We start from the raw sequence: 22,841 nt of genomic DNA, 5'->3' as shown, positions 1-22,841 counted from the left end.
ATCGCACACCTTAAGCCAGTGGTTCTCAACCTGTGGGTCACAACCCTTTTAGGGGTCGAACGACCCTTTCATAGGGGTCACCTGTGACCATCCTGCATATCAGATATTTACATCACGATTCATAACAGTAGCAAAATTACAGTTATGAAGTAGTGACAAAAATAATTTTATGGTTGGGGGTCACCACAACATGAGGGACTGTATTAAAGGGTCGTGGCATTAGGAAGGTTGAGAACCACGGCCTTAAGCAGTAACATGTAATTCAGACACTGCTGGACACAGTGTGGACATCCTGGTCGGTGGTGACCATGACCACAGCAGTGACAGTTTGGCTTGGTTTGGGAGAGGAACGGCTTGGGCAGCGTGAGGTCTGGTCATCGTGGCCGTCAGTAGGATGATCAGAGCTCCTCCCTTTTCTTTTCCCAAGTGAAAGCCCCGCAGGGGAAAAACCAGAAGCCGTTTGTCTTTATCCTGGAGCCCAAGAAGCAAGGTGATCCTCCGGTGGAGTTTGCCACAGACAAGGTGGAAGAGCTCTTCGAGTGGTTCCAGAGCATCCGTGAGATCACCTGGAAGATCGATACCAAGGTGGGCGCCTGCTCACCTGGGCTCACCTGGGCCCGGGGCCTGGCATCAGGCCTCTGGTGCTCTGCTGAGGCCAGGGCTGGGTGTGGGTAGCAGGGAGAGAATTCGAGGAGTAGACAGGTGGGTTCATTGGATAGGAACACTTCTCATTAGGGAGGGAAGGGGCCAGTGGCAGCCCCCTGGGATGCTGGTCAGGGTGTATGCAGTGGTGCTCAGTGATGATGGCCGTCTGGCTCCTGTATCTTACAAGGAAGATACTGCCTCCCTCATTTTGATTATTCTTTTTAAACATTGCACAAGGCAGCTGGGTCCTTCCCACAGCAAACATTCCCTGAGCTTGCCACCCGGGACCTGGGATAGGCCCTGGGAACACAGTGATTTTTATCCTGGGGAAGGAACTTCCCCTTAGAAGGGAATGATTTTCTCGGGGTGATCCTGGCTGGAGCATTCACCCTTGGCTGGAAGTGTTTTGAGAAGGCTTTAGCCTCTGTGTAGGAACTGGGAGGCTGGAATTAGGCAGACTGGTTTGCACCCTGGCAGGGCTGGGGCCCTGGGAATGTAACCACACTGCTCTGGGCCTCAATTTCTTTGTTTGCAAAATGAGGAAGCAAATACCTTACTCAAAAATATTTAGGCATCACGTTGTTATTGTAAGGCTGACGTGGGAAAGTGTTGCCACATTTTAGGTGCTGGAGTCAGGTGCGACCTGCTCGTGCTTGTGGCTACAGAACTGGAAAGAAATTTTAGGGCTTCCCAGGTGCCCATTTGCTTCTAAGGCAGATCTTGACCCAAAGGACTGATTTTTAAAGCTGTTCTGGGTCCTCCTGTGTCCATCTGAGCTCTGGTTGGAATTGACAAGTCTCTCTTGGGTCACCCACCCAAGGTACTTGGAAGTGGTCACCACCATTGGCCTGGCCTTCCCTTCCTCTTGGGGGAGCCTCACATCCTGGCCTGCCTCTGGTCACTAGGGACCCCCTGGACTCACTCTTTCAATTTCTCTAGAGGGAAGGCATCCTCCTCAGGAGTCAGTTTGGTCAGGCATCCTCCCTAGTGGGCCCTGTCATCTGTCCCTGTCCTTATACTCGGCTTCTTATTTTTCCCATGGCTTATCATAGCATCTCCAGCCATTTGGGTTGAACTGTGAGCTTGGGCTGTTGTCCCCGCTTTCCCCAGTGGGGACATCTCACCTGGCCCCTAGCACCTCTGACCCAGAGGGGCTGTGCCACTGCCCAAGGCTCATTTGAAAAATCATTTCCAATGGGTGTTTGCCTCTCTGCTTCTCTTAATGGAGAAAAACAGGACTTCACTGGCAGGCTCCCCCTTCCTCTCCCACCTCCTCTCCTGCTGCAAGAAGGTTCCTGAAATGAAGCCAGGCTGTTCAGGGCTGCTGCCCGTGGCCTTTGATCCACATTCCTGCTTAATTAGTTTTTATATTTGCTAGGATTTTGTGAGAATTATTTCTGAAGTCTTATTACATCTGGGGATTAAGAAAACAGGGGCCAGCAGAGGTGACCAGGATCCCACTCTGGACATTCCCCCCTCCCCAACTAGCAGCAGATGACTCTCAGCTCACCGTCAGGAGCTCCTCACCAGGTCCTGGCCATGTGCCTCTGCCTGTCCCAAGGTGCCTGTTCAGGTCACCTAATCTCTGGCCACCTCCAGTTGATGGCAAGGAGCAATGACGAGGTCTGAGTGCCAGTGCTGAATGCCATTGACGTAGGACAGTCAGATGAGGGATGGTGTGAGGCCAAGCAGGCCCAGAATGAAGGGGGCAGGGACTGATCTAGACAGTTTTCCAGCCATGGCTGGAGTTACCCAGGGAGGCTTCCTGAGCGGGGGTGATTTGGAGGGCAGGGTCCAGGGTGAGACGAGATCCAGGAGGCAGATTCTGTGGTTTGGAGGTACTTGGGGTATGAACTCTGGGGTCAGATATAGGAGACATTTACTATTTCATTGACACCTTCTGCAGGACCTGGTGGCTGATGAGGTGTGAGGTGACACAGCTGTGAGACATGGGGCAGGAACAGAGGCTTTGGGTTGGGCCAGTCACTTAAGCTTCTGGTTTTCATGCTGGATGGCTGTGTGGCCTGAGGGAAGTTACTCAGCTTCCCTGTGTTAAAGGGAGATAGTGTCGCCTTCCAGACCTGTATGTTAACTTAGATGCTATAAAGCTAAGCACCTTCCCTCCATAGTGATGGTTGTTACCTAAATATTCTCTCAAGGTTCCCCCTTGGCCAATCAAAGGCTGATAGGAAGAATTTGGGGAGGACTAAGAGGGTTGTCTGTTTTGGTATCAAGTAAATAGCTCAGCCTTCTTCAGATGGAGTGAGATTTAACAGTGGGTCCCCTGGAGAAAAATGCTTCCCCAGTCCATGGCATGTGGCCTAAGCCCTGGGGACAACTTCCTTCAGACAGAGCTGGGACAGGCACTAAGGGGCAGAGAGGGGCTTGCATGTTTCAGCTTGCAGGGAATAGCTGGTTAGAACAAGAACTTTTGGAGAACTAGAATTGGACGAACTGTAACAGTAGGGCTTTAGGGGAGAGGGCAGGTGATGGAAAAGAGCCCTCCCCATGCCATCCTGACCCCTGTCTATTTTTGAGACCTGCAGTCAGCTAGGACTGAGCTAGACACCAAACTTGGGTTGGAGATACAGGAAGAGAGAGAGAGGAGGGACTGGGGGGAACTTCAGGAAGGCAGAACATTCAACTCTACTAAAGCTCCGAGGGCGAGGTGGGGAGGAGGAGGAGACTGCCTGGGAGCGGGGAGTGTGGGATTTCTCGGGGCTGGCTGGAGGCTGAAACTAAAGCTAGGTGACTCTAAACAGGAGAACAACATGAAGTACTGGGAGAAGAACCAGTCCATTGCCATCGAGCTCTCTGACCTCGTTGTTTACTGCAAACCCACCAGCAAAACCAAGGATAATTTAGGTAACAACTTCCCCATGAGCCTGCCCCGTAATGGCAGTGAAAATTGTTTCCTTTAAGACCTTATAGCATCAGAGAGGGCAGCAGTGAGCAAGGCAGATGCCTCACCTTGAGTTTGTCCTTGGGGTACTGGCGGAAGAGACCCTTTTGGTGCCTTAGTGGGATAAACCATTTAGAGGGTAAATGAGTTTTATTCTGCTGCTGTAAAAAATTTCCACAAGTTTGGTGGCTGAAAACACCATACCTTTATTCTTGTACAGTTCCAGAGATCAGAATCACTGGTCCAAAATCGGGGCGTCAGCAGGGCTGTAGTGACTCTAGGGGAGAATTCCAGTCTTTGCTTCTCCCAGTTGCTGGCATTTCTTGGCTTGTGGCTGTACCACTCTGGCCTCTCTCTCTTCCTCCTTAGTAGAAGGACTCTTGTGGTTGCATTCAGGTCTGCCTCCCCATTTCAAGCCCTTTCATTTAATTATATTTGTAAAATCCCTTTTGCCATGTAAGGTCTAATTTTCACAGGTTCCTGGCATTAGGACCTAGATATCCTGGGGGCCATTATTCAGCCAAATCTGAGTCCATTAAGAAATGGATTTTCTATCAAATTCTCCAAGTAGCAAGTTCTTTGATGATGTTGTTCATATTTTACTTCTCCTTTCTTTGGGCCTGTTGAACAACTTCATATCTTTCATCTCCAGAATCTGTGATTCCAGAACAGAAGACCAGAGAAATAGTAATAAACCCCAGAGTTAACTCTTAAAAGTGGCGGGCAGGTCCCTAGGGCCCCCCTACGTTCTGGGACAGATGCCAAAGCTGAGGACCAGATTCAGTACGTTTACTACTTGGCTGTCTCCCCCACCCCAGCTGGATGTGAGGGAGCAAAGGAGAATCATGTCCCCATTCCTCCTCCCACACTGGCACCCCCTCCTGTCACATCCCTGCCTGCAGGCAGTAACAGGTGATTCTCAGTCAATAAGATGCTTAGTGCATTCTTTGTGTCTAGAGCATCCTTGGTGGGGAAGGCAGACTGCTCTGTGCATCTTCCAGTCCTAAAAGCTACTGGAAACCCTCCTCATCTTCCCCTTTCTATGACCCATACCACTTTTGTCTTTTCTTGTTCGAGGCTGTTGTAGTTGTAAATGAAAAGTAAATTACAATAGTTCTAGGCTAAAAGGCTGTAGGAAGACTACTCCCCTCCCTCCCAATACCTGGGACCCTGGGAGGGCAAGAGTCTATAGTGGTACCGATTGTTATGGCATTGTCATCACAACCCCTTGAATGTCTTGCCAAAAAGAGACATTCCTGGTTTCCTTTTACAACTTGAGCACTCAGCAGCCATCACACTAAGGGGTTGTGATGACAATTAAGAAAATGCACAGAAGGCTATGTTAACCAGTTTGATGAGAGTATTTCAAAATGTATATGAAAACACCACACTGTACCCCGTGATTGCATTAATGTACACAGCTATGATTTAATAAAAAAAATCTTTTAAAAAAAAATGCACAGATAAGACAAAGAATAAATGGTGACCTTTTTTTCCGTGTGTGCAGAAAATCCTGACTTCCGAGAAATCCGTTCCTTCGTGGAGACAAAGGCAGACAGCATCACCCGACAGAAGCCCCTAGATCTCTTGAAGTACAATCAAAAGGGCCTGACCCGCGTCTACCCCAAGGGACAAAGGGTTGACTCCTCCAACTACGATCCCTTCCGCCTCTGGGTGTGCGGCTCCCAGATGGTGGCGCTTAATTTCCAGTCTGCAGGTACAGGGGAGCTGGAAGTAGCCGGTCAGTGAGAGAAGGCAGTGGTGTTAGTCCAGGCGACCTCTGCTGATGTGGGGATGCCAGGGTTCAGCCAGCATGCTACTTAGCACGAGGACTGTCAACAGAAGGGGGTGTTGAGGGCGGTGGAGGCGCTTGGATCAGGCGTGCTCTGTGATTGCAGAGACAGAGCCAGGTTGGCTTGAGAGGTAAAGGAAGTACATTACCTCATGTAGTTTAAAAGTATAGGAGCTGGTTCCTAGCTGCATGCAAGGCTGGGTACAAGCATTCAGTGCGGTCTTCAGGGCTCTCTCCTCCTGGTCCCTTCTCCTCTTCCACAGATATTCACATGCTGGGGGAAAAAGAACATAAATATTTGCACACACAACGAGAGCATACATCACAGCACTTTGCATTTCTGTTATGTTGCATAAAGCTGCTTTTGGGGTTTACTGGTAGCTTCCTTTACATTCTTTATATAGCCCCAGAGGATTCCACTGAATGGAACCATGGTTTATTTAACAAGTCCCTGTGGGGACACGGTTATCTTGTTCCCTGGGGTTTGCTATCATGGACAGCACCACCTCCTTATGTAGCCTTACATGAGCATATGAGAGCTAGGAGTACCTCTGTGGGACAGGATTCTCAGATCACAGTGTGATAAACTTTGCCCTGAAGACGACCCCTGAGCACCTGTCTCCAGCTGAGCCTGAGCGCAGACACTCTACCAATTTGCATTGCACACTCTTGAGGGCAGTGCTAAACGACCATCAAGAGTGTGGAATGCAAATTGGTAGAGTCTGAACACATTCTTTTGTATAACTTCTCCTTGGTTTTATTGAATTTTTCAGCCTTCGCCCATTTTGAGAGGTGAAAATTGATACAGTATAGTCAATTATACTATAATATATATTATATATACTATACATAGTATAGTATATATAGTATATATTACACTATATTATATATTACACTATATTATATACATTATTATATAATATATATAATTACACTATATTACGCTGTATAATACACTATATATTATATAATATATACTACATTATATAGTATTATACTGTATATATATTATGTTATGGTGTTTCTTTCATGGGTGATATTAGCCATTTTTCCATTGTTTAGGGAACATCTGCCTTTTCTGGCACTGCTCATGCTTTAGCTACCTAATGCAGTATTTATTGCATACATTCATCAGAGCCCTTGAAAGGTTAAAAATGTTTATGTATTTGTCATTTGAATTGAAATGATTTCACTTAGTGCAATTTTTTTTGTAAGTAGACATTTTTTAGGTCTCAGTAGGTTTTAATCTTTTATGGTTCTGGATTTTGTGACGTATGCGGGAAGGTGTTCCCCTGAGACTGTTATTTTAAATACCTCATATTTTCCTAGAGTCAGATAGCTCTTTGAACAACCGCCTTAAGTTAATTTTGGAAGCAGGTGTAACCTGTTTTCCACCCAGCAACTGTCCTGGCCCAGGAGGGCCCGTCATCATGCTGGCCTTACAGCGGGAGTGCGTTTTCCTTCCCAGATAAGTACATGCAGATGAATCACGCGTTGTTTTCTCTCAACGGGCGGACGGGCTACGTCCTACAGCCTGAGAGCATGAGGACAGAGACGTACCACCCGATGCCACCTGAGTCCCAGAGGAAGATCCAGATGACGCTGACTGTCAAGGTGAAGTCAGGTCTCCTCCTCACCCCAGGGGCTGGGCCACTGCTGCCTTAGGAGATGATCTTCCCCTTGTTTAAAACATCAGCATCCAGGGACAGTGTTTTAGGATCTTTATTGCAGTACCCTCCAGGGTCACAGTGAAGGCAAGGTATCAATCCCTCTCCGGAGTCCCAGTGAGGTCAGCCTTTAGCTAGAGGGAAACAAAACATGGGAAATAGCCATTTGGTCTTAGTAGCGAAGGCAGTTTTAGGGGTCAAAGCTTTTAAGAATTTATCTAGCTTTCAGATAGTGTGTTGTTTGTAAGAGAGAAATGAATCGTGTTTCATATGATATTAAGGAAGAAAGCAATGCAGGGTATGTAACCAAAGGTCTTTAAATAAAGACCACTTACAAAAAGAATGCCACACTCTCCTGCAGTCTTTCCCGGGTACAGGGAAATCCACAGGCGAAGCTCTCTGTGCTGGTAGATATCCAAGGATGAGACCCACCTGCTGAGTCAGATGGCCCGGGGCTGAGATCCAGGCTTATCTTGAATTGCTGTGGGACTCCATACACTCCACCCTCACTTCTTGGTCCACAGAAGGGAAACAGTGATGGTTGCTGCTTCACAGCTCTTCACTGTGGCTTCTCCAGTAAATCAGTTCCCTCAACAGCTTTCTGGGGACAATGAGGTTGACTTTGAATTCATACAAAAAGAAAAGAGTGTTTTCTTTTTAATTGAAAACACTATAGCTGGGGGTGGTGGCTCTCACTTGCAATCCCAGCACTCTGGAAAGCTGAGCCAGGTAGACTGCTTGAGTTTAAGTTTGTCACCAGCCTGAACAAGAGAGAGACCCCATCTCTATTAAAAATAGAAAAACTAGCAGGGTGGTATGGTGGGTGGCTGTAGTCCCAGCTACTTGGGAAGCTGAGGCAAGAGGATCACTTGAGCCCAAGCGCCTGAGGTTATATGGCTATGATGCCACAGCATTCTACCCAGGGCACAGGTGAGACTGTCTCAACAAACAACAGCAACAAAAAGCCCCCCACCAAAACCAAACCAAACCCCAAAAACCAAAACCTCTTTATCCTAAGGAGTCAGGTTTTAGGATGAAATTTCCTGAGGCCCTTTGCTTACCTTGGTGTCCTAGGTTCTCGGCGCCCGCCATCTCCCCAAACTTGGGCGAAGTATTGCCTGTCCTTTTGTAGAGGTGGAGATATGTGGAGCCGAGTATGACAACAACAAGTTTAAGACGACAGTTGTGAGTAAGTTGCCTGGGCCTTTTCTTCCTGGCCAGCGGGGATGCTCTCCTCTGCGGACACTGATGTGCTTTTGCTCTCTGGGCATTTCCGTTCATCTCTCCTGCCCACAGTGGTTCAGCTTAGGGAGAGAAAACAAAGGGGCCACTTTATTAAGTTGCTTGACTTGTACCCCGTGCTGTGTTTCTGTGTCCCTGATCAAGTCCAGAGTCTTCGGCAAGGCTGTCACTCCCTGACACTAGGTTGGTCTTCTCTGTGCAAAAGCCCAGCCTGATTTATCTATGCAGAGACATAAGGGGGTGGCGGGGGCATAACAGGGCTGACCTGGAGGACTCACCCTAACCTGGGGAACCGATGCTTAGAAGGTGGGGAGGACAAGTGGAAGGCTTGCTCTGCCAGGAGAAGCCAGGAAGGAACCACAAACAGTGGGCTTTTTAAGGCCAAGACCACTGTCTGTAATGACAGCCCCGTGACCAATCACACACCCACTGATTAAATTGGCATTAGGAAGGTGGCAGGTTTTTCTTGCCTTGTTGTGTGAGGCTGGGGTTTGCCTCTTCAGCAAGCCAGGCTTCTGGATGTGGCTCCCAGCCTGTCTTCTCACCTCTCCTTTTCATCTTCCCAAACACTCCTTCCTGGCCTGCCGATGTCTCTGCTTTCCAGGGAGGTGGGTGGGAGATGTGCATGGGGGGATGTGGTCTCCTGCACCAGCAGCTCTAGCAGGATGGCTCACTGCAGGTGCGGTGGGGGAGATGATGATTCTGATTTTCTTAGACCTTGTTACAGATGCTTATTTATTTATATGGTTGTTAAGGGGATTCAAAGCTGAAGGATGGGTTTTGTTTTTAGCAGGAAGGGGGGGCAGGACAAAGGTGCCCTCTAATGAGCTTTCATGTCCTTCCAGATGATAACGGCCTCAGCCCTGTCTGGGCTCCAACACAGGAGAAGGTGACGTTTGAGATTTACGACCCAAACATGGCGTTTCTACGCTTTGTGGTTTACGAGGAAGACATGTTCAGTGATCCCAACTTTCTTGCTCACGCCACTTACCCCATTAAAGGAATCAAGTCAGGTAAGAGGCATTTTAATTAAGATGTCCAGTTTGGTCTACTGTCTTTCTTTGGTGCTGCTGGCTGCAGAAAGAATGAGAAAGCATTTCTCCTGGTTTCTGATTGAATCACCGTGAAGCTGATTGGGCAGCTTGGAAAGCTAATGCATGCACATCCTGTCACTTAGCACACAGGTGGGAAGAAGAGGGGGAAAGAGGCTGCTGAGCTCTTCGCAGTCGGGCTCTTCTGCAGGCAGAACTGGATAGTTAGTAGATTGTCAGCCTGGCACTGCAGTTTGATTTTCTTCTGAAATGTTAGAAGTGCTTTGCCTCGCCATAGCCAGGGCCGAGTCTCCCCTAGGACTGCCAGGGGCAGAGGCCTTTAGTTTCTGCGGGGAGTTATATAGTCTGGGGTCCAATTCTAAGCTTTCAGAATTCCCCTTCCTCTTCTATAAAGTCGGGAGGGTTAATTTACTTTGAATGGTTACGATTTTCTTCCATGCTGAACAAAACCCCTTTGTGATTAGAGAAGTGGCATTTTGTATTTGCCTGGCACTATACCAAGCTGGGACGTGTGACCAGCTCTTACTTAAGACTCAGGACACTGAGGCAGATCCAGAGAATGGGGAGCGACTGAGGCCTCCTGCACCACTGAGCTCCCCTCTAGGTGAAGGGAGTCTGGGCCCACGAGCTTGGTGCTACATCTAGCTCCAGTCAGTTCTTTAAGAGCGTGAGCGTCTTTGGGTTGTGCATGGTGCCCCCAATTTATTTTCCCACTGGATTTTAAATATAATGTTTGTCAACTAGGCCCTTGTGGGGTGTTGGAGTTCCTTTTTCCCCTTCCCTGGTTTTTTTTGATGCCTAAGACAGAAGATCATAGGTGCTTCTGGCTATCACTGTTTTCAAGATAAGAGATGACTGTCATTTGAGCCTTTTATATACAAATATAGTCTTTTGGGCAGATACAGGGGCTCATGCCTGTAATCCTAGCACATTGAAAGGCCAAGATGGGAAGATTGCTTGAGGCCAAGAGTTTAAGACCAGACTGAACAACATAGCAAGACTGTCTCCACAATCATAAAATATTAGCTGGATGTGAGAGTGCAGGCCTGTAGTCCTACCTGCTTGAGATGTTGAGGCAGAAGGATCCCATGAGCCTAGGAGTCAAGGCTGCAGTGACTGTGATGATGCCGCTGCATTCCAGCCCAGGCACCAGAGCAAGATACTACTGTTTTTTTTTTTTTTTTTTAAGTTTGGAACATGTCAGACATTCCCTTAATCTCTGACCATTTACAGCACTGGCCAGCAGGCATGTTGGGGGCTCAAATTAGAAAATGTAGGTTCCCATGGTGGAGTGGGGATAGTAGGGGGAAGAATCTGAATGAAATCTGTGAAAACCAAGTTGGGCCAGTGCTGCCCATCTTAGTAATGAAGAAACAAATTCCTAATCAAGTGAGAAGATGAAACAAAAATTTTGGGGAAAACCATCTGAATTTTTTTAACTCTTTAGGAATATTCATTTTATAAACTATGGTAATAGGTATCTATTTGTAAGAGGCCTAATATTGGGCAACCCCTCTTGGGTAACTTGACCACACTGTAAACTTTAAATCTAGCAATTAGGCTCTGATTTTTTTTTTTTTTTTTTTTTTTTTGAGACAAAGTCTCACTCTGTTGCCCTAGGCTAGAGTACTGGGGTATCTTAGCTCACAGCAACCTCAAACTTCCAGGCTCAAGTGAACCTCTTTCTCAGCCTCCCAAGTAGGTGGGATTATAGGCACCTGCTACAACACCCAGCTAGTTTTTCTATCATGTATTTTTTAGTAGATACAGGAGTCATGCTCTTGCTCGAGCAGGTCTCAGAACTCCTGAGCTCAAGCAATCTACCTGCCTTGGGCTCCCAGAGTGCTGGGATTATAGACGTGAGCCACGGTGCCCAGTCTAGGCTGTGATTCTTCAATTCACTTCTGTTATAAGGCTTCAGAGTGATACCCCCTTCTTCTGACACAGGAAGTATCATTTTGGTAAATCTTTATGATCCTGGCCTTGAGACCAGGATGCGTGTCTTTTCATGGTAACTCTACTTGCCTATTCCTAACCTGCCCCTGCTGGGTCTACCCTCCATGGTGGTAGCTGCGCCTACACCCCCTGGCTATCCTGGTGTCCTCTTGAAGGATGAGGGGCATGAGATTTATAACCCCTCCAAGGCCTTGGAGAGAGGTCAGAGTTGATGAAACCTCCTTACCTTGCTGAGTGTCAGTTCATCTAGAAAACGCAATGACTTTGCTGGGAGATTTAAAACAAAGACCAAAACCGCAAGGATGATTAAAAATGTGACCCTGACACCTCCCCCTCCTCACCTGAGAGATGCTATCAGCAGGGACCTTCTCTCTCTGCTTTCTAGCTCCTAGCGATGCCTGGCACATCCATATTCATGGGAAGAAAGAAAGAAAATGAACAATTCCTTTGTGCATGAGGCAGTGAGGGCCCTTGTGAACTCAAAAATAAACTTTGCCCATTGTCATTAGGGTTGCACTTAAGCTTTTCAACCAGCTGGAGCTCAGGAAGGGAAGAACCAGCATTTATTGTGTTAGGTACCTTAAATTCTTTTTTCATCCTCTCCATAATCCTGTGTAAGGGGTTTTATCATCTCTGCTTTTAAAATCCGAGCATTTTGAGGCCTCAAGATGTGAATTAACTCGGTCGAGGTCCCAGGCTTACGGAATCAGAGCTGAATGCAAATCCTGTAATGTGCAAGTTCAAACTTCCCGTTCCTGCTCTGCACGCTGCCCTCATGTGGCTTTCCTCATTCTTACCAGGTGCCAAAAGCCAGAAATGCTGTTCTTACTTTAAAAGGTGTTTCTTTTCCCTTTTCCTCATGTAATGACCAGAACCAAAACAAACAACAGGAAAAAAAAAAAAAAACTTGGACAAGATTTTTCCCATCTCCAAATTCAGAGTCAGATGCCTATACCACCTTGCCTGGAGCCATGCTCCTGGAATACACAGACTAGCTGAAGCCTCCCCATTCATTTGAATGTTCAACACCTTGAACGACTTCTTCCCCCACTGTCCACAGATAGTTCATTTGAGCTGCAGAAGCTCAGGCCCCATCCCAGTCAAAATCTGCATTTTAACAAGCGTCACAGTGATTCATGTCTACTAAAAGTTGGGGTAGCACTGTACTCAGCTGCAAGGATCCTAGGGGTGTCTATCCAGCCAAAAAAACAAACTACCACCAACAAATCACATAGCCTGTGAGAGGGAAATAGGCCAGACACCTTCACTACCGCAGTGATCAATGAGAGCCATGTCCCCAAAACCCTCCAGGGAAAAGAGTGCGCATAAAACTCTCACGCTTTATATTAAAACTGTCACTCAAGTATAAAATCAAAGGATGGATGGTTTCAAACATGCGGAGTTCAGCAATTAAATGTCCCATGAGCTTTCATGGAAGAAAACAAAAGAGGGAAAAATGTAGCTAACAAAGACATCCACATAAGAAATTCAGCAAGAGGGTGGGAATCCAGCCTTTTAAAGATACAAATTTGTGCATGTCATTGTGTGTAAATATTTATACCAGCAAGAGGAATGTGAATACTGAGCTCTGGCTAGGGAGAGAAAGCAGGCTGAGGACTTCATCCTCCTCTGAATTATATACATAAATAAGATGGGTCAATGGGCAGGTAAAGATGGGATGGAGAACGGCTGACCCTCCCTATCCCTGGCTTCTAGATCCATGGATTCAATTAACCTAGGATTGCAAGTAATTCTTCAAAACTTGTATTTTTACTGAACATGTGCAGAATTTTTCTCTTAGACTCTGAACCAGTGTTTCCCAACCATTTTTTATCTCACAGCACACTTGAACCTCTAGTTAAACTCATGGCACATTTAAATTATGTTGATTAAAAAAAGAATATACTTACTATGCTTTGAACTTCTTTCAAAAATTAGTTATCTTAATTAATGATCTTAAACATTTTTCATAGCAGGGCGGTGCCTGTGGCTCAAAGGAGGAGGGTGCTGGCCCCATATGCCGGAGGTGGTGGGTCCAAACCCAGCCCCGGCCAAAAATTGCAAAAAAAAAAAAAAAAAAATTCACAGCACATTGATTTAAAATGACTGCTCTAAACAGTGCAGTATAACATCTACTGATGTAGCATTTGTGTTGTATTAAATCTTAATGTAGAGATGATTTAGGGTGTACAGGAGGATGTGCATAGGTTGCATGAAAATACTGTGTCATCTTATGCCAGGGAGTTGAACACTGCAGATTTTGGTAACCTGGGAAGGACCCAGAACCAACTCCCCGTGGGTACTGAGGGACGACTCTATAGTAAAGGGCGAAGGGTAGAATCTAGGTGGTAGGTGTACAAATGCTCCTTGTGATATTCTTTTAGCTTTGATGTATGTTTGAAAATAGAAAAAGATTAAGCTTCCCTTTGTGGGAGAATTGTAGTTACAAAACGGAATGCAAATATGAGACCCCATGCCCATATAGAAACTCTGGTTCTTCATTTGGCCACAGGGACAAGTGTTTTGAGGATAAGGAAAATTCTCCTAATTTGCCAGCAAATGAGGAGGTGGTCAGACTCTTAAAAGAACCATCCTCTTCATTCAAGCAGAAATACAGGAGTTCTAAAGGGAGTTTCCAGCTTTGGGCTGTTGCTATTTAACTAGTCAGTGGTCTTGGTGACCTTATCTCCAAAGAAGAAAAAGATGATGAAGGCTAGCCTTTGTTGGAACAATTCCCTGAGCCCTCTCCTGGGTTCAGAGAATGCTCCTCTGCTCTCTGATTACTGGCATGGGGTAGGTTTTAGTTTCCAAAAAAGAGGGGAGAGTTTTCAGGAGACAACTTCTAATGCATTTTGCCCTTTTCAGGTCTTTACCTGTGTTACAAAACAATAGTACACCTTAGTCCAAATTAGGGAAAGCAAGCAAGCTGTGAGAGCACGCTACTTTCCTCAACCAGAAGTAGCAGAGAGCACAGACTCAATAGCTATTGTTTAAAAGGTGATAAATCACCTAAGTGTAAAATGTTCTCTTAGATGAATAAGCTGAAACCTGAAAGGTGGAGGGTGCAGAGGAAATAGAGGGCGTCCCCTCTTTGGGGACATGGCGGGAGTCTTGGAGAAGCGGCAGATACTAAGTGAAAATGCTTTCAAGACAAAGAGAAAGGATCTCTAAGATACCATGTTAAATGGAAATGCACAGTCCTCTCCTTTGTGATTTAAAAGAAACTCACATAGATGCTTAGCTGACCTTGGGAAAGATACTGTTAACAATGGTTCCCTTTGGGATAAAGGAGTAGGGTCGGGAGAGTTCTGTTTTTCACTCTGTAATCTTCTACATCAGAACCAGTGAGCAAACCAACCTCTGAGATGTATTTGGGGGAGGGGACGATTCAGCTCCTGAACGCTGCCCTTCAACCCCACATAAAGCGTTTTAATGACTGTCAAACACAGGTTTGACAGTCATTAACTGTAAATAGGGAAGGGCTTTCAGAAGAGGGTGATCAATAGTGCCGTGAACTGCCTGAGGGATGGGAAGATTTCCTCCCATTGGAAATCTTTAAAGCTAAAACACATTCCTGGTACTGTGCTTTGTACTGACCTAAGTGGAGGAAACTGACGTGAGGATTCATGGCTCTTTTAAGTCTTTCGGCCTCGGGAGTATTTAAGGAATTGAACCAGAGCTGCAATCACTCTGAATTCAATGGGGGAATGTTTTGTGGGTTTTAATTTCTTCCAAGGGCATCATTTTTATTTCTAGATGGTAGATAGTTTTAATCTTGCTTCCCTGTTAGACCTGTCAGTCAAGGCTGCTAGCCATTCTCTCTAACCAGCAGGATGGGACCTCTGACTTCTAGACAGGTGGACCCCAACACAGGGCTCCACTGGGAGCTCTGGGAACAGGGCATATAATTCCTGGGTGAAAGGTGTAAATGGTGGCACCTGGAGATGTTTGGGTCAGGTTTACTGAAAGGGGAGGGGTGGCCTGCCTGGGCAGTGCCAAGGTGGCCTCACCCCCCTGGTACAGTCATAGGCTCCTTTTATATGGGGCCATAGAGGGTGGGTGAAATTCTACAGCTTGCCTGTCAGGGTAGGGTCTTTTGGCAGGAACTTCTCAGGGGGTGGGCTAGCCAGATTCTTTGTGTCTTTGTCTGAGGAGGAGGAAAAAGGGACAGGATTTGTGTGTGGTTGCATTAGGCTCCCCCAACATTGGGTACTCCCCAAAATATAACGTCTGATGTTAGGGTGGAAAGCTTAGTAGGTGCTTGGAGAGTAAGAAAATTTCTCACCCAGATTAGTGTATAAAATTTATGTAATATTAGAAGGAGAGAGAAGAAAGGACAGGGAGATGGTGTGACAGCTCAAAGAAAGAAGAAATGGCTGCCCGGGGACCAAGAAGCTCATTGTTTTTAAGAGGGTTATACATGGGTGGGTACAGCTGAGAAACTGCTGTATCTTTTTTATTCCTAGTAGCATTTAGATAAGAAAAACAAGCTGGGGACAGATGTCAAAGTTCAAGAGCTGGGATTATTGGGATTATCTGTCACAGGAGATGGCCAGAATCTGCCCTCAAGATATGGCTAAAGCCTGAGTCTCCTCCTCTGCTGTTTACTTAAGAACTCTGTGAGAAACAAACTATCTAAGGCCAATTTCGAAAGAGAAGGATTTACACCACCCTCCTGTCTGTTCAGCCCTTTTGAGAAGTTGTGCAAAACAGAATTCCCACGGACTAGGGAGCCTGTTGGCAAGAGCATTTATGGGATTGATCTCTGTCTGTCACTAACGTAGTGCAAAATTAGTAATTTTCTGTTATTTTTGTCATTTTTGCAAGGCTGCCCCTTCCATCTGAACATTAATTACCTGCCTTTGTGTTTCCTCCCCCTCTTCTGCTACAGGATTCAGATCTGTTCCTCTGAAGAATGGGTACAGTGAGGACATCGAGCTTGCTTCCCTCCTGGTTCTCTGTGAGATGCGGCCAGTCCTGGTAAGTGGGAAACGCCAGTCAGAGCTTCCTGAGCTGCACCTGCTGGGGGTAGGTGTAGAAATGCCCTTGGAAGCCCACTGGCTCATGGACTCAAATCCACTGAGAATTATCTAGTCTGACCATGAGACTCATAAAAGAATTCCTTTTTGCCAATTCTCCAGAGGTTATGAGTTTTTCTTCCCACCATCTTTCTGGAGAACGCCGTATGTCTCTGAGCAGCCAGGGAGAAAGGGTGAAGGTCCTTGGATGTTCCTCACTGTCAGGGTGGAAAGCTTAGGAGGTGCCCCACACAGGATGAGGAAGGAACTTCTCTAGACCAAGATTAGGATATAGAAGTGTAAGTTTGTTTTATCTTTTAGAGAAGAGAGCAGGGAGATGGTGTGGCATTCCAAAGAAAAAGAGAAAGAATGCCAGCAGCTGAGGTCTCACAGTTGCTGAATTTTGGGGGGGAGGGGCAAAGAAAAAAAAGGAAGTAATTGCAGCCAAATTCACAAGGTGTATGGTGGCTGTGAATGCTGTATCTGTTTTTCCCTCTAGCGAGGTTAGAGAGACTTTTTACAGGTATTTCTGATCCTGAGGATGTTTAGATCCCATTGTTTGCCTGGCACCCTTGAGGCTATAGAAACAAATTCTGCTAGGCAGAGAAAGACTGATTTGAGTCCTTACAGAAAAATGAGTTAATTTATTGTTTCACTATGAAGACTCCCCATCCTCATGCTTAGTTTCATTTCCTACTCTGTTTCACATTTAGGCAGATTGATGTTTTTCTAGACAAGCGCATCCTTTCTGGATGCTTCTCCCTTCCTGTTGGCAATCTGATAAATCCTCCAGAGGGTGTGAGAGTGGAGGCAAACATCTCCCCTGGCCTGTCCTGGGGAAGGAAATGTGTGGGCCCTTCTTCACCTAGTGAGGTGGCACCTCGGTGACTCTCTACTTCCTCCTTGGCCCTTTTGGTTTGCCACAACCTTGAAGATACTTAGTCTCTGTACTTTTCTTTGGCTAACTGAAAAACAAACAAACAAAAAAAACCGGAACTGTGGTTCTGAATGCCAGTGGGCTGATGCCCCTGGGATACTCATCCTAGTTGTTTTTTGGGTAGAGAAATCACAATCTGTAATGTTATTCCTTTGTCTGTAACAACTGAACTGTGCTATTTGGAAGTTGCTTGTTTGGCAACTTCAGGAATATAGCTGAGAACCTTCAAATGGGGGGAGGGAAAACAAGGGGTGTGGACACCTTTGCAGCAGGCCTAGCGAGTCCTTGAACTTGACTCAGAGGAGAGAATGTTAGGCTTTTCTGCAACGCTGTTGCCCTGTGTTTAGTTTTCTACTCCAAGGCATTTTAGAGGCATCAAGATGAAATGGGATGCAAACATGAGAGAAAGCCAGAAAACAGTGAAAAAAGGGAGGAGAGACTTAACAGAAGCCAAAGAACCTGAGACGGCCAACAGTACCTCCTTCAGTGGGAATCTTGCCTGACAGCCTGGGGTCTGGGAGAGAAAGTGAAATTTACACACACACACACACTGTTCTGACCTGCAAGAGATGATACCGCGCCAGCCCCTCGAGAGGCTAACAGGTGCCACCCTGAGCCCAGCACTTAGGGCTATTTATTTAGAAAATTAGGGGTGTGTTTACACAAGGCAAAAAGTGAAAAGTGAAAAGGTAACAGCTTCATACTTCAATTAAACAGGCAGTTCTTTGTTTAGGGAAGAAAGTTATCAGGCTGAAGGGCAGGGGCATACTAAGCTACAAATCAAAGAATACTTTGGGGAAATTTAATGAAGGAAAGCTACAGCCTTTGGGTCAAGATGCCTGCAGGGTATCTGTGGGGGCAACTATCAATTACTTTCTAGTTTTATTTATATTCTTGTTTCTAAGCAGCTGATCTCTAGACATCTCCCAGGCTATTTTCTTATCTACTCTCCTGGACATTGCAACCCCCCCCCCCCCAATCATAGGCATGCATTGCAGCAGCAGAGCTGAAATTCAGGGCCATAACCTGCTCAAGATTTCAGGGGGAACACCAGTGTACTCTACCTTTCACCCACACAACCATAAATTAATCATCCCCCCCCTCCCAGCTGGTCATTTACAGAGAGTCCACTTACAAACGTGCCCATCTTCAGGTGGGTACCCTATTCCTCCTTTAAGTCTGAATTATTTCCTTAGGATCAATACTCAGATATGGAATTAATAGGATCATTTAATTTAGCAGGATGGTATAGTTATAAAACCTTCAGCAACAGCCTTAACCAAGTAAATGTGAAGACCCTTAGTTAAGTTTTACCTCTCCCTGACCCACTGACGGACCTGGGATTTATCTACCTGTAGCCCAGGAAGGGAAACCAGTGCTGCTTCTCTGTGTAAGTAAAGCCCATCTGCAGACCTTCTGCAGCAAAGTCAAGTGATAAAAATGGTTTCAGACGGTAGCAGGACAGAGTTAATCTAGGTATGTTTTGCAGAATTCATCTAGATAGGTTTCTGAGACTCTAGGGCCGTGAATTTCAACCAGGGTGACATGAAAATTTTTAAAGATTATTTTCAAAAGAAGTTCAAGGGACAATAAGTACATTTTTTTTGGACCCACATAATTTAAGCGTGCCACAGAAGTTTAACTAGAAGTTCAAGAGTGCCATGAGATAAAAAAAGGTTGAAAAACACTGGTCTAAGAGCTCTACAAAGCTGTTGTAAACAACCCAGAAACATTATAATTTCAGTGATTATCATTGGCAGCGGAGTAGTATATTTAAAAGAAAATTGTGTTTATGCACATTTGACTTCCTTGCTAAGGGATGTATTTCCATCCTCACTGGGATGGTGGTGGTGGTGGGGTCTCTCTTGGAAGCTGAGCTGAATTGCCTTTGGTAGACTTTGACTTGTTCTGTGAGGTGCAGGGTCTGACCTTGTTTTATTTATCAACATCTTCTCTGGAAGCCAGGGAGAGACTCTGGTAAACAGCCTTGAGAAAGACTTGTCTGAGCAAATGATTGATTCAGTGAGGGCTGAGGTGGAGTTTCCTCAGAAAACATTTGCTGAGAAAGACTGTAAAGCCCCAGAAAACTGTCAGTAAGGACTTTGAACACCTACTGAAGAAACCTTTTACATGGCACAAAGACTTTATCAATTCTCAGTCCTTTACTTTGTTGGCAATATATATGGTTTATAAAAAGTATTTTTAGCACTGTTGTATTACCTACTATACTTAATTTGAGAAGGAGGGGAAAAGAGAATTTGGAAAAAAAATCCTCACCAACAACCTGTTTGTAACCACTGTTAGCACCTTGGTGGGTTTCCTTTGCCTTATGATTTTTTTGCATGTGCTATTTCCACAGTGGGATTCATTTGTTTTTCTACTTCACAGATGTTTTTAAACCTTTTTTCCATGTTATCATTTGATTTTCGAAGCCAGTGGTGCCTGTCTCTAATTTCCACAAATAACAAAGGTCTTCATGTAATATTTTTGAATAAACATTATTTCCCAAGGCTAAAAAAAAGGACCATCTTTTTTGATGCATGTTGAATTGTTGTCTGAAAGTAAATACTGTAGTTTCTTTTATGATGATGGGTTATATCCCATCTTGCTATTAATTGGGATAGGGGTCTGCTCAAATGATTTAAACTAGCAAGATTCAGAAGCTGGGGACCGGGGAAGTATCCATCACCATCGCCGGGCAAGCTAACAGTTCCTGGGGGTGCATTGGAGAGAACTGGCTGCTGCAGGGTCTGTAGAGTTTTGCTTTGCGCTGGGTGGGAGCTAAGGTGTAAGGGGTAGAGAGAGGCTTAGTGAAAAAATTGTGATGCTGTTTTTCTAGGTGGAAGCTCACCCAGGGCAGATGTGTGAAGCCCTTGGGAGGCCAGCTGTAGCACACACTCGGGAATCCTGGAGGGCTGGGTCTGGGAGCCACACTCTGGAACCCAGCTGGGTCCTGGCTTTGGGGGTGGGGAAGATTTCCTTATACCTCAGGGAAATGTGGGGGCTCTAACGCAGCCACATAGGAATACTTTACCCTCTTCCTCCTCTCCTCCTCAGACAAAAGACCTTGTTAGCCCCATTCCGGAGTTCCTGCCCAAGAACCCTAATTCACCGATGCCTTCCAGGCAAGCTATGGAATTTGTCCACCCATGGCCCCATATCACAGGGGTCTCTAACTGTCCCCAGGTGCAGATGCCACCTTTGCACTGCCCAGGCAGGTTGCCCTCCCCTTTCAATACACCTGGCCTCCACTGCTTCCACCTTTCACCTCCTTAGGCTTCCCAGTGCTGGCTCCAAAAAGCAGAAACTGCCATGCCTCCACCCCATGATGCAACAGTTTGACATGGCAACATGAGCGTGCTATGACAAAACCCGGCACACAGCAACAAGGGGAGGACAGACGCAGGTGGACCCTGGGGATAGGCGGCTAACAATCAGAGTAGAGCCAGTGGAAACATCAGATAAAAGTCACAGCAGCTCTCAAAGATGCTAATAATTTGCTGCTTGAGAGGGCTTATTGGGTCCCAGCTGGGATGACTAGACAACACGCTGGTCATTTTTTAGTAAACATTTAAAATTCCAAGGCTAAATCTAAAAATTGTACAGTTTAAACAGGTGATTGCCTGGTATTGAATTACATCACAAAGCTGTTACCAAACTAAAGCCAAGGAACCATAAATTACATCCCCCACACATGGGCATGCACCTTTGTCCATGAACCTCCTCCAGGCATGGGCCCCAAGCCAATCAGAGGTGTCTGTGGGACCTCTGTTGGTGCTCGCAGTATAAAGATAGTTTCTGCACAATCTACTAGGAGTATATCCAAAAGACCAAGAATCACTTAACAAAAAAGATATTTGCACCAGATTATTCATTGCAGCTCAATTTGTAATAGCCAAGTCATGGAAGAAGCCCAAGTGCCCTTCATCCCATGAATGGATTAATAAATTGTGGTATAAGTATATCATGGAATACTATGCAGCCTTAAAAAGATGGAGACTTTACCTCTTTTATGTTTACATGGAGGGATCTGGAACATATCCTCCGGAGTAAAGTGTCTCAGGAATGGAGGCAAAAGTATCCAATGTACTCAGTCCTTCTATGAAACCTACTTATATTTACTCACACTTTCTTATAAAAAATAGAACAACTATAGCCCAGGATGATGGAGAGAAGTGGAGTGGGAGGGGAGGGGAGGAGGGAGTTTTGACAGAGGGAGGGTAAAAGGCAGGACCACACCTATGGAGCATATGACAAGGGTACAAGTCAAATCTGTGAAATGTAAAACATAGATGTTTTGGCACAATAATCAAGTAATTGAGGTGAAAGCTATGTTGATTGGTTAAATGTAATCATGTTAGATTGTATTAAAAAAACCCAGCACATTGTACCCCACATATGCATGAATGTATCCAAGATCTACGTGTATTTGACTTAATAAAATTTAAAAAAAAGACAGTTTCTTTCCTTGGGATAGGCTAAAGAGCAAGGGTGTCCAGTTGCTAGTGGTCCTGTCCTGGCCCCTTTGCTATCACGTTGAGAAAGCTGAATGTACGCCAGGTCCAGCCATAACTTTCCAGTTAAATCATTCTCTCCATTATACAAAGGGAGGGGGAGAAAAGTCCCCCCGAGTAAGGAGCTACCATTCATCTACTGTCTCCGTGAATTTGCATGTTCTGGGCATTTCACATAAATAGCTTCTTACAGAATGTGAACCTTTAGAACCAGGTTATTTCACTCAGTGTAATGTTTCCACAGCTCACCCATGGTGCAGGCTTCGCTTTGCCTTTTAAGGCCTCGCAGGAGATCTTACATTTTCTGCTGCCTCTCTGCCCTCGTATCAGGCTGTTCTTTCTCCCCTCTTGGGCTCCACTTTAAGCATGAAGCTGCACAGACACCTTTGCATTTAAAGGCCAAAAGGTAATGCATCGATGTACACAGTCGTGCTTTAATAAAAAACAATTAAAAAAAATAAAACTTAAAAAGTGATGCAGACCAAGGGAAGACTGGATTAAGACATAGCTCCTTGGGCAATGCATTTGTTATTTCAGTGTTTCACAACACAGCAAAGTCATAAGGACCAAGAATTTTTATGAGTGGCTTGCTTCCCATACGAATATTGCGAGATTTATCTTTGGTTAAAATAGGCCCTGGCTTTTCTGGGATAATCCCAATGGCAAAACTTATGCCCCCCTGCTCCCTTCAGGCAGGTTCCTGAGCTGCGGTGTTTCACACCGTGGTGTGGTGGGGAAGATGTGGTCTCCACACGATTGTTCTCTCCCCTGCTCTCCAGGAGTGCGAGGAAGAGCTTTACTCCTCCTGTCGCCAGCTGCGGAGGCGTCAAGAAGAGCTCAACAACCAGCTCTTTCTGTATGACACACACCAGAACTTGCGCAATGCCAACCGAGATGCCCTCATTAAGGAATTCAATGTCAACCAGAACCAGCTCCAGTTATACCAGGAGAAGTGCAGCCGGAGGTGGGTCAAGCCTCCCCCCACAACCCACAGATCCTCAGGGCCTCCAGGCACAATGGTATTGGGCACCTGGGGCCAGGCTTCTGGAAAGCTCCCATTGCTTTCTTTTCTTCCTTTCTCATTATCTCTGTCTTTTTTTTTTTTTTTTTTTTTTT

General features: G+C 45.7%; 1 protein-coding gene and 1 long non-coding RNA gene across 2 annotated transcripts in view; one reads left to right on the top strand and one right to left on the bottom strand.

Moving 5' to 3' along the window:
- The window catches only part of PLCG2 (phospholipase C gamma 2), a 134,258-nt gene that overhangs the window by 108,715 nt on the left and 2,702 nt on the right, over nt 1-22,841 (top strand). Inside the window, exons 24-31 of the mRNA XM_003791302.3 lie at nt 428-585; nt 3,408-3,510; nt 5,055-5,264; nt 6,808-6,953; nt 8,081-8,195; nt 9,094-9,261; nt 16,148-16,236; nt 22,505-22,689. Coding sequence (XP_003791350.2) covers nt 428-585; nt 3,408-3,510; nt 5,055-5,264; nt 6,808-6,953; nt 8,081-8,195; nt 9,094-9,261; nt 16,148-16,236; nt 22,505-22,689 — 1,174 coding nt within the window. The remainder of the gene's footprint in view (nt 1-427; nt 586-3,407; nt 3,511-5,054; nt 5,265-6,807; nt 6,954-8,080; nt 8,196-9,093; nt 9,262-16,147; nt 16,237-22,504; nt 22,690-22,841) is intronic.
- On the bottom strand, nt 5,312-8,141 carry LOC105887124. Its single transcript, XR_001161361.1, has 4 exons — nt 8,068-8,141; nt 7,439-7,607; nt 6,977-7,134; nt 5,312-5,613 (listed from the first exon to the last, which is right to left on the bottom strand). It is a non-coding gene; the product is annotated as an uncharacterized LOC105887124 (long non-coding RNA).

This window comes from Otolemur garnettii, unplaced genomic scaffold (assembly GCF_000181295.1).
Source record: "Otolemur garnettii isolate 467f Iridium unplaced genomic scaffold, OtoGar3 scaffold00047, whole genome shotgun sequence".
Lineage (NCBI taxonomy): Eukaryota > Metazoa > Chordata > Mammalia > Primates > Galagidae > Otolemur > Otolemur garnettii.
This window is presented reverse-complemented; position numbering and strand designations above follow the sequence as displayed.